This window comes from Coregonus lavaretus (genome assembly GCF_964263955.1).
Source record: "Coregonus lavaretus genome assembly, chromosome: 5".
Taxonomy (NCBI): Eukaryota; Metazoa; Chordata; class Actinopteri; order Salmoniformes; family Salmonidae; genus Coregonus; species Coregonus lavaretus.
The window spans coordinates 20,366,112-20,378,564 of NC_139992.1; the positions used below are offsets into that span (position 1 = coordinate 20,366,112).

Sequence of the window (12,453 nt, forward strand, 5' to 3'; positions counted from 1 at the left end):
TTTCCCTCAACGTCAGCAAGACAAAGAAGCTGACTGTGGACAACAGGAAACGGAGGGCCGAGCACGCCCCCATCCGCATCGGCGGAGCTGTAGTGGAGCGGGTCAAGAGCTTAAAGTTCCTCAGTGTCCACATCACTAAGGAATTAACATGGTCCAAACACACCAACAGAGAAGGCAGGACAACGCCTCTTCCAACTCAGTAGGTTGAAAATATTTGGCATGGGCCCTCAGATCCTCAAAAGGTTCTACAGCTGCACCCTTGAGAGCACATTGACTGGCTGCATCACCACTTGGTATGGCAAATGCTTGGCATCCAACTGTAAGGCGCTACAGAGGGTAGTGCGAACGGCCAAGTACATCACTGGGGCCAAGCTCCCTGCCATCCAGGACCTCTATACCAGGCGGAGTCAGAGGAAGGCCCTACAAATTGTCAAGGACTCCAGCCACCCAAGTCATAGACTGTTCTCTCTGCTACCACACAGAAAGAGGTACCGATGCACCAAGTCTGGAACCAACAGGACCCTGAATAGCTTCTACCCCTAAGCCATAAGACTGCTAAATAGTTAACCGAATACCTACCTGGACTATCTGCGTTGACCCCTCTTTGCACTAACTCTTTTGACTCATCACATACGCTGCTGCTACTGCTTATTATCTAGCCTGTTGCCTAGTCACTTTAGCCCTACCTATATGTACAGTGGGGGAAAAAAAGTATTTAGTCAGCCACCAATTGTGCAAGTTCTCCCACTTAAAAAGATGAGAGAGGCCTGTACTTTTCATCATAGGTACACGTCAACTATGACAGACAAATTGAGATTTTTTTTCTCCAGAAAATCACATTGTAGGATTTTTTATGAATTTATTTGCAAATTATGGTGGAAAATAAGTATTTGGTCACCTACAAACAAGCAACATTTCTGGCTCTCACAGACCTGTAACTTCTTCTTTAAGAGGCTCCTCTGTCCTCCACTCGTTACCTGTATTAATGGCACCTGTTTGAACTTGTTATCAGTATAAAAGACACCTGTCCACAACCTCAAACAGTCACACTCCAAACTCCACTATGGCCAAGACCAAAGAGCTGTCAAAGGACACCAGAAACAAAATTGTAGACCTGCACCAGGCTGGGAATACTGAATCTGCAATAGTTAAGCAGCTTGGTTTGAAGAAATCAACTGTGGGAGCAATTATTAGGAAATGGAAGACATACAAGACCACTGATAATCTCCCTCGATCTGGGGCTCCACGCAAGATCTCACCCCGTGGGGTCAAAATGATCACAAGAACGGTGAGCAAAAATCCCAGAACCACACGGGGGGACCTAGTGAATGACCTGCAGAGAGCTGGGACCAAAGTAACAAAGCCTACCATCAGTAACACACTACGCCGCCAGGGACTCAAATCCTGCAGTGCAAGACGTGTCCCCCTGCTTAAGCCAGTACATGTCCAAGCCCGTCTGAAGTTTGCTAGAGTGCATTTGGATGATCCAGAAGAGGATTGGGAGAATGTCATATGGTCAGATGAAACCAAAATATAACTTTTTGGTAAAAACTCAACTCGTCGTGTTTGGAGGACAAAGAATGCTGAGTTGCATCCAAAGAACACCATACCTACTGTGAAGCATGGTGGTGGAAACATCATGCTTTGGGGCTGTTTTTCTGCAAAGGGACCAGGACGACTGATCCGTGTAAAGGAAAGAATGAATGGGGCCATGTATCATGAGATTTTGAGTGAAAACCTCCTTCCATCAGCAAGGGCATTGAAGATGAAACGTGGCTGGGTCTTTCAGCATGACAATGATCCCAAACACACCGCCCGGGCAATGAAGGAGTGGCTTCGTAAGAAGCATTTCAAGGTCCTGGAGTGGCCTAGCCAGTCTCCAGATCTCAACCCCATAGAAAATCTTTGGAGGGAGTTGAAAGTCCGTGTTGCCCAGCGACAGCCCCAAAACATCACTGCTCTAGAGGAGATCTGCATGGAGGAATGGGCCAAAATACCAGCAACAGTGTGTGAAAACCTTGTGAAGACTTACAGAAAACGTTTGACCTGTGTCATTGCCAACAAAGGGTATATAACAAAGTATTGAGAAACTTTTGTTATTGACCAAATACTTATTTTCCACCATAATTTGCAAATAAATTCATTAAAAATCCTACAATGTGTCTGTCATAGTTGACGTGTACCTATGATGAAAATTACAGGCCTCTCTCATCTTTTTAAGTGGGAGAACTTGCACAATTGGTGGCTGACTAAATACTTTTTTTCCCCACTGTACATATCTACCTCAATTACATCGTACCCCTGCACATCAACTGGTACCCCGTGTATATAGCCAAGTTATCGTTTCTCATTGTGTATTTATTCCTTGTGTTATTATCTTTCTATTATTTGTATATTTTTCTTTCTGCATTGTTGGGAAGGGCCTGTAAGTAAGCATTTCACTGTTAGTCTACAACTGTTGTTTACGAAGCATGTGACAAATAACATTTGATTTGGGGTAAAGGTTAGGATTAAGGTTAGGGTTAGGGTAAATAGTATTTTGAACGGGAATCAATTGTTTGGTCGCCACAAATAGTATAGTAAAACAAACGTGTGTGTGTAAGAAATAGAGGCAGAAAGAGAGGAACAGAGAGAGAGAGGGGGAGAGAAGTGAGTGTGTTTATCACTCAGCTGTGGTTTATGACAGTTCTCAGGTGTGGTCCGTACACAGACAGGACAGACCCTCCCCTCCAACACCCTAACACCCCATTCTTGGCTGCATTCCTGGGAATTCACTGCTTCCCCGAAGGAGGTGTGTGTGTGTGTGTGTGTGTGTTTTTATCTATGCATAGTCACTTTAACTCTACCTACATATAGATATGACCTAAATTACCTCGACTAACCTGTGTCCCCGCACATTGACTCTGTACCGGTACCCCCTGTATATAGCCTCGCTACTGTTATTTTACTGCTGCTCTTTAATTATTTGCTGCTCTATAATTATTATTTTATGTATTTTTTAGTTGTTATCTATTTTTCACTTAACACTTATTTTCTTAAAACTGCATTGTTGGTTAAGGGCTTGTAAGTAAGCATTTCACTGTAAGGTCTACACCTGTTGTATTCGGCGCATGTGACAAATAAAATTTGATTTGATTTGATCAGCTGTCTGTGACAAGGCGAAAAACCCTTTCCAAGCCAAACCTTCATATCATAACCGCTACACACAGCCTACATCATTGTCACCATATTATCTAAAGTCATAGTAAACATAGCTAATAGAACTAACGCATTAGTAAACCCGCTACATTCATGCAGTACAGTGTACAGTCAGCAGAGCAAGCACTTTAGCAGTTACACCGGCATCCCCGGTGGCAATAAATTAATAAAACCAAAAGCTTACCTTGACTTGGAAGAGCTCCAGTGTTGGATAGCCATAACGAGCTAGCTAACATAGCATCCCTCTCTGTTTGAGCTGGGTGTTTGAGTAGGCTAAACTAGCTAGCTAGCTAAGTAAGTAAGTGAAAGTGAAAAAAAAAATACTACGAAATATAGCTAGCTCTCCCTCTCTCTCTTGCTTCTCCTTCATTTTTGAAGAAATATATTTGTTAAAAACTGTTCAAACTATTGTCTTTCTCTCTCTTTGAGTCAACTAATCACCGCATTTTATTAACTGCACTGCTAGCTAGCTGTAGCTTATGCTTTCAGTACTAGTGCTACCCTACAGAGTGCTGTTGAGGTCACTGTAGACCTTCATTGTGTTTTAATCAATAATTTGGTGACGTGAATATATTTTGTATAGTTTTATCTAAATAAAACATGTTTGTTAATGTTTCACTATTTTTATGAAATTCACTAAGGTGGATGGTCCTGCCCTTCCTCCTCTGCTCATCACACACACACACTGAAGGAGAGTCTGACTAGATGCTGTAGTTACAGAATGTGTGTGGATGCCTTGAAACAATGCCAGAAATGCCCTTCTCTGCTGTTTAGAATAGAGTGGGAGGCTGCTGTGCAGTTTCCTTTCCTGCCCATTCCTCAGAACAGGCCAATAAAACCACTAGAGCTGACTATTACAATCTGAAACATAAATAACCAAGGAGAAAAATGCTACCATCAGATACATAACATCACCAAAACATTCAGGCAACATTCGTCACTAGCTGAAGCAGATGCCTTTCTTACATTTCTGTATCGTTCCCATTTCCTCAAAAACCTCCCCTGGGAATCATTATGAAATCAATCAGGCTATTTCTAGAGACAGCCTAAAAAGGGCTCCTCTGGTCTGGGTGAGTTGAGCTCTGAGGTCCTGAAGGCAGAATGGTAATGTTGCTGAAGTGTCCTCCTCCTTCTACACTTTCGGCTATCTGATTAGACCCACAGGACCTTTTAAGGCCAAACACTTTTAGGACCCTCATAACATCAAAGAGTAAGGAAGATCTCCATCTGTGTACACGCACTCACACACATAGTTAAACATATTTCGAAGGCAACTGCCTTAAGCTAATTTGAGAGAAACTATATATATTTTCCAAATATAGTCCTCTCCTTCATCCCAGTGCAACTTCACAATGTTGATATACCCAGCAATGTTGACGTTACCCGTTGATATTATATCTATAAACAACAGAGTGAGTGACCAAACCTAACAGACCCGTTTGGGTGAGGATACTAGCCTACTGTTCCAATGTTCGCTCAATTCAACTGTCAGCACTTTGTGTGGCCCAGTGCTTGTCTGTGTGTGTTAACTGTGAGTGATGTTTTGCAGTGAGTGGACAGAGTAGTGGGGTCAGTAGCTGTGTGTGTGTTTGAGATGAGGGGAAAATCATCACAGTTACATATCGGGAAATTATTTATGGCAATATATCGTATCGTTTTGACAATATGGCAATATTATTTTTGCACTAGTTGGCTGTACCTGCACCAAAACTCCAGTATTTTTCCTTCATACATGTAGCTTGTTCTCCATCTTCTTTTTAAATAGGGAGCCAACTTGTTTTCAGCACTTTTATTTCCATGACAGATCAAAACTATTTTTCTCATGGCTATCTCTTGTCCATCTGCAGCAGACATATGGTGAGCAAAATGTTTGAAACATCGAATCGCAATAAAATCACAGTATCGAATCGTAAGAATCGCAATACATATTGTATCGGCACCTAAGTATCGTGATAATATTGTATTGTGAGGTCCCTGGCAATTCCCAGCCCTGGTGTGTGTGTGTTAACTGTGAGTAATGTTATCAGTGTGTGAACCCAGTCACACAGTAGTAGGGCAATTGTAACCTCTAGTTATAGCTAGTGGTCCTCTGGCCCCCCTGATGTGGCAGTCGACCAGGGCCACGGATCAATCTCAGTCAGAGTGGAACTCAATGACAGGGAAATGGGGACAGGGGGTTAAAAGGGCACCTACATCAGACTCAGGCCACATACTGTGGTATTACATACCAGCATCAGTCTGTACACTGGTTCTAACATGTTGGAACCGTGTAGACGTAACCTTTTGGTTTTAGGCAGATATGAAACTGCGCTTGGGACTTTTCCAAAGTTGAGTAAGAACAACTGTGTGAGTGTGTGTATACTTTTGATACCTGACAGTGTTATCCTGTAGTGACTCGTTCTCTAGGTACAATATTACAGCCTATTCATGATGTAATCAGTTAATGGTGCAACTGCAATCAAGGGATTTCCCATGCAGCATAACAAAGCACACTTTGGATGTAATACTTCCTCGATCAGTCATCAGTATAGCCTGTCACCTATAGGTAGCCTAATCCCTTCCTCGGGCTTGGTTATTGTGGTGCTGTGCATATAAAGAAACACTCCTTCTGACTAATTGACTGATTGACTGACTGCTGATGACAGAAGAGTAGCTAAAGGCCTGTTTGTTGCCTCGGTTGTGTGTGTGTGTGTGTGTGTGGACAAGGATGATGGAATGTTGCCAACTGTAATTTAGTATCAGAAATTCAGAATGTGTACGATGGACTGGAAGTCCCCTGCTAATACTTCCAAACCCAGGCAGTCTTTAGGCATAATGCAATGATTTATTTTCCACTCCAGTTTCTCTATTCTAAAGTGAAGTGCAACACATAAAGTAGAGTTACTATCTAATTATGTGTGCAGTCCTAAAAACATGCAGACAGGGTAGACACACAAAGACAGGGAATTACTGTCAAACTCATTGACAGACCTTATTAGGCTATAGCCTACTGACACTGCTCACAGGTCAATGGTCAATTGCTGTAGTGCTCAGTCATGCATGGCCCATCCAATCTAGAATACAAAATAATGGAGTTCATAGTGTGACTGTTGGTTGATACAATGCAAACTTTATTGTCCAGGACATTGGCGAAATTGCTACGGGGGATGGGGGGGACATGTCCCCACCCCCCAACATTCAGAACAGGTCGATTCGTCCGTCCCCCCAATAATTTCTGGGGGGTGTTGGGGGCCCCCTGGAGTTCAGGCCTCCCAGATAGCATATGAACACATCATAAGCAATGGCAAAATGTGTAGAATTGCAGGAAATTAGCTTTAAAGGAGAAATGTTCTTTTTTACAACCAAATCTCTATTTTTGATTTAAATGGCATGTTATAGAACTGTCCAGACAACTTTTTTGTGATTTCACATGTTTTAGAGAAACTTACTCCAAACATCAAATCACTTCCTCATTCTCATTGTGTAGTATGGACAAAATGAAAACATGAGCAAAATCTCATAAAACGGCAAAGCTCTCAGTATAGTGATGCAGGTCTTTAGATGTTGTACAAATGAAGTTGTGTCATTCTTTATCCGTAATGTAATACTCCCTTTTGCGCGACTCGAGCCTTCTCGAGCGGTTCCATTTACCATGCAGCCTGCTGCTACAGGTAACTGCCAAAATAAAGGAAACACCAACACACTGTATAGTGTCTTAATAGGGAGTTGGGCCACCACGAGATGCCAGAACAGCTTCAATGCATGTTGGCATAGATTCTAGAAGTGCGGAAGCACCCCATGCTTTCAATATACTTTGTATTATGACACAGGAGTGAATATTCATTCCTGTTGCGTCTTGTCCTATCAAATTTGTTGTCCGTACTGTCCTGATCCCGCAACAGTTCTATAACCCCTTAACTTTCCTGTCCCATCCCAATAAAAATCACTCCGTCCCGTCCTCATTTTTATGCCCAGAAATCTGAAATAACTTCCTCCTAGCTGCTCGTCTGTCTGTCCCCGCTCTGCGGCAGCATCACATTAATGGAAACCAAGACTGTTCTTAGGGCAAGCCTTGTTGTAGCTAGATATGTTTGAGTCGCGTTGTGGACAATTTTAACCTTAACCTAATTATCCTAACCTGCCACATCAATTATCCTAACCTGCTACGGAAAGTCACTTCTACTAGTCAAAAGATATGCCTTGAGATCAGTCTTGGTTTCCACTAATGCGATACAGCCACTCTGCGTGTGAGTAGCCATAGAAACTGCTCTGTTGGGCTGCTGCTCAGCGCTTAGGAGACAGTTGCCTGTACACAGCTGATAACAACTACATTAAGAGATTTTGGGAATGAAGGCAGCGGGGGTCCTGTTCCCGTGTCAACCTCTACTTTGTATCCCTCATTTACTCAAGTGTTTCCTTTATTTAGGCAGTTACCTGTCAAATAGACAGAGCGGTATCGCTCGAGTTGCAACAAAATGGAATATAACATTGCGGATAAAGGTCGGAATTACACAATTTCATGTGTACAACATCTAAAGACCTGCATCACTATACTGAGAGCTTTCCTGTTTCTAAAAGGATGTATTTGGGTGTTTATGGAGCCTTTGTTTATGTTTTTTAGGGGCCCCTATACTACACAACGAGGATGACGAAGTGATTTGCTGTTTGGTGTAAGTTTCTCTAAAACATGTGAAATCATAATAAAGTTGTCTGGACCCTTCTATAACATGTCATTTACATCAAAAATAGAGATTTGGTTGTAAAAAAGAACAGTCAACTTTGGGCACGAAAATGGTCCAACTCCTCCTCTTTCTACATTTTCAAACAGAAATGGGGTGTGCCTTTGGTGATTCATCGATGTGTCATTCTGGTCATGCACGCCACGACCAACGTAGATAGTTTGTTAGCTAAGCTAGCCACTTGTAGCTAGCCAGTAACTCCTCCAGTATGTGTTGACATAATTTCACAGGGGGCCAGTATGAAATAAATAAATAAATATAAAAAAAATGTATGCACTCACTAACTGTAAGTCGCTCTGGATAAGAGCGTCTGCTAAATGACTAAAATGTAAATGTAAAATGTAGATATCGGTAAGAAATGGCACTTCTGTAACCAAATATATTATTAATCAATTTCATAAGCATTAAATTACCTGGTATGATGGTACATTGATCAGTTATACAGTTTAAATAGTTATTTTTGTGGTTTTACCCAAAGACAACCTTTAAAGTAACTATCCAGTTTTTCCAGATTTCTATTAAATATGACCTATAATTAACTATAATATGAGTGAAATAGTTTTCTTTCCAAAAAAATGTAATAAAGTATGTTCAAAAGCTGCTTTTCTTTGTTGGAATGGTGTGGGCGTACCCCAACAAATCAAATCAAATTGTATTTGTCACATACATGTGTTTAGCAGATGTTATAGCGGGTGTAGTGAAATGCTTGTGCTTCTAGCTCCGACAGTGCAGTAATATCTAACAATTTCACAACATATACCCAATACACACAAAAAAGTAAGGAATGGGATTTAAGAATATATACATATATGGACAAGCAATGACAGAGCGGCATGGACTAAGATACAGAATAATATTATAGAATAGAATGCAGTATATACATATGAGATGAGTAGTGCAAGATATGTAAACATTATTAAAGTGACTGGTGTTCCATTTCTTAAAGTGGCCAGTGATTTCAATAGGCAGCAGCAGCCTCCAATGTGCTAGTGATGGCTATTTAACAGTCTGATGGCCTTGACATAGAAGCTGTTTTTCATTCTCTTGGTCCCAGCTTTGATACACCTGTACTGACCCCACCTTCTGAATGATAGCGGGGTGAACAGGCAGTGGCTCGGGTGATTGATGTCCTTGATGATCTTTTTGGCCTTCCTGTGACATCGGGTGCTGTATGTGTCTTGGAGGGCGGGTAGTTTGCCCCCGGTAATGCGTTCGGCAAACCGCACCACCCTCTGGAGAGCCCTGCGGTTGTGGGCAGTGCAGTTGCCGTGTGGGCGTATACCGGTCATGAAAAAATATTAACGCGAGAAGACCACTGATTGGCCAGCTCATCCTCCTCAGGAGGATGACATCATCCTCTATGAGGAAATAGCAAGTATTTTTGAAACAGTCTGTTTAAGATACAAGTTTGAGGTGGTTTTTTTAAAGTGTTTTCTCCAATTTATGCTTTGTCCACAAATACGAGTATAGGATGAGACAACAACATTATTTGGGTATGAGTTAACAGAATATTAACTTTTAAAAAAGTGAGATTTTCACTGGAAAGTTACTTTAAAACGGCAAAATGTTCTCTCAGCCTCATGGCAAAATGTGTAGAGTAGCAGGAAATTAGCTTTAAAACAGCAAAATGTTCTCTCAGACAAAATATGTAGAATAGCATTATAAAACTGCAAATGTCCTATCTGCCCCATGGCAACATGTGTTGGAAAGCAGGAAGTTAGCTATTTGGCAAAAAATATATAAACATTCCCTAACAAATATCTGGGGGGGGGGACATTCCACTTATACTGTGTTTTCAAAATACCCCTCCATATACACCTCTTGAGAGGCATAGTAAGTAACGTCAAAGTGTGTAGAATTGCAGGAAATGAGTTTTAAAAAGTAAACAAACAAATATCCCCCGGACCTCCATCTACTGTTCATCCCCCCCAATATCTACACCACAATTTCGCCCTTGGTCCTGGATTGGCTGCAGTCAGTGTGAAACCGAAAACATGATTGTATGGTGCTGGGAAATAATATGGGGATTTCCACGATGTACTTCGGACAAAATTACACAGCGTGCTGTTCAGTTATTGTTTACCATAAACATACAGCCAGAGGCAGGCTATAGTTGGAGCGGTATGCCCATGCTATCTATAATAAAAAAAGAAAAAAAAGAATGCCCCATATTTCGTTGCCTATACGCACAATACTGAACATCTGGCCCAAAGCTGATTCTTTGCATCGAGAGGGGAAAGCTCAGTCGTGCGCTAGGCACGGCATGTCCATTGTCATTAAATTCTCCATCATGTTCATTGGTGTGGAATGGAATGGAAACTTATTGTTATCTCAAACAAACTCCGCACAGCAAGTTATCTACGCTTATACATAATACAACACCATTCGTCTCAATACCTAAATTCCCAAATCCATGCACTTTGTCGGGAACCCTGGGCGCAGGAGCGGAAGAGATTCAGAAGAATTATACAGTGTTTTATATTCTTACCTGCTTCCACCGTATCTGATAAATCGTAGTTAGATGCTGTCCTAGGGAATTCTTTGAGTTTCCTGGCGCTGAGGTAAAAAAAACCAGAGTTCGCTCCTTCTTCCAACGCTCTTTCCAAGCCGCGGTTAGTTGGCAGGTTATTGCCGCTAATGTTACTTTGTATAGAGGCAGAAGCGAGCTGGGAATGTGGACGAGGGTCTGGTCCCAACGTCGCCATATTCACCTCAGCTTTATTGCAAATTAAATGCTCTATGACGATTGTATCCAAGCACAAACTACGGGAGAGACTCCAACGGTGCGCGAATTTCCTCTTCGACTGCCTCCGCTCCCATGCGGCTGCGCAAATTACTGTACCACAATGAACTGTAGCCAGGCCAACGGCATACTGGTAGATTAGGATTTTGCGACCCCTGCTGACTATAGGTCTACATTAAACTGGCATTGCTTCCTTCAAGACCTAGGCCTACTGGATGACACGAATGTCTGTACCGTAGGCTACATCTGTAACCTATGTAGTTCATGTGAACTGAGTGACACAGAACAGATCTTGGGAATGCAGTCACAGTGGGTATGGGTTTTGAAGGATTAATAAACCTGCATAACAACTTCTAACTCAATTACAGAAAAACATTTAATGTCATACATTTTATATCATATCTTGAATGATAATTCCTGGAGTTCAATGGGTCTACAAATGAGTAGCCTAGCCTGTTGATAGAGAGAGAGAGAGAGAGAGAGAGAGAGAGAGAGAGTAATGTTTACTGTTAATTTTGATTGTTTATTTCACTTTTGTTAATCATCTATTTCACTTGCTTTGGCAATGTAAACACATGTTTCCCATGCCAATAAAGCCCTTTAAATTGAATTGAAATTGCCAATGAGAGTGCTGAGTCAACCGCTTGAATAACCTGCTTGCATCAGCAGATATGCTGATTGCTGATCACTGATCACACTATGGAGGCTACACACACAGAGAGAGAGAGAGAGAGCGAGAGAGAGCGAAAGAGAGAAAGAGAGACAGAGAGACGAGAGGTAGTGTGAGAGATGCCTTCAGATACATACAGTAACACAAAGAAAAGAGTGAGTGAGAGAGGTGCAGTGGCAGACTATGATACATGTATCGTCTCTGGTGCCATCTGGAGCGGGTAAAGGCCTCTTGGATTCTATTTCAGATTAACCCAGCTCAACAAATAGCCTATAATTCTACTATTCCCAATATTCATGACAGTATTACTATTTATTTTCAGCGCCTAAAAAGCCAGTCCATATTTAAATGTCACTTTTTTGTCACTTTCATCCCCTCAATTCATATTTTATTATTAGCAGAACATGAGTACAATAAAAAGAAACAGATACTTTTTTAGTATCATACTTCCTCAATCTGTTCAAGCTGCACTGTGGTGAGACACATAATTGTTAGGTTGGTTCAATAGGCTTAAGGCTGATTTCTACAACAAGGCATTACTTCCCACCGCACGGAACCTAACAGGAATAAAAAGCAGAAAAAATGTATTGTTGATCTAAACATGAATAAGGCAAGACTATTACGTAGGGATCAGGTTCAATCTACTTCTTTGTGCATGATAACTCAATCTTCACCAGAGATTTGTGAGATGTTGGGATGAGTATTGTAACACTCATCAAGTCAAACATAATATGTAGTAATTCTAAGACACTACTTGGAGTTCTAAGACACTACTTGGAGTTCTAAGACACTACTTGGAGTTCTAAGACACTACTTGGAGTTTGAGCCTTTGACCTTTGATAAAACATTAATTACACAAATACATGGGAGCTCACTCGTTATTTTAACTTGGACTGCTGAAATGGAGCAGTAGCCTAGTGCTAATTTTTAAACAAGATTTTAAAAGAGATCAGTTATCTAAACTTATCATTCACTGTAACATTTGTTGCAAACACACTTTTTGCATGTGGTTATAAGGGCACTGCTTTACCACAGAATGTGCAACCCAACATTAAATGCAGGAAGTAAAGATATCTGACCCACCTCTTGCTCAACAAGTTGACAATTCTACAGTTGTGTGATTT

At 41.4% G+C, this 12,453-nt stretch overlaps 1 protein-coding gene across 1 annotated transcript in view; it reads right to left on the reverse strand.

The window, feature by feature from the left end:
• Positions 1-10,696, reverse strand: part of LOC311128834 (uncharacterized protein) — a 22,288-nt gene extending 11,592 nt beyond the window's left edge. The window contains exon 1 of the mRNA XM_084161059.1: positions 10,314-10,696. Within this exon, the coding sequence (XP_084017185.1) occupies positions 10,314-10,621 (308 nt within the window). The 5' untranslated portion in view covers positions 10,622-10,696. The remainder of the gene's footprint in view (positions 1-10,313) is intronic.
• Between the last annotated feature and the right edge of the window lie 1,757 nt (positions 10,697-12,453).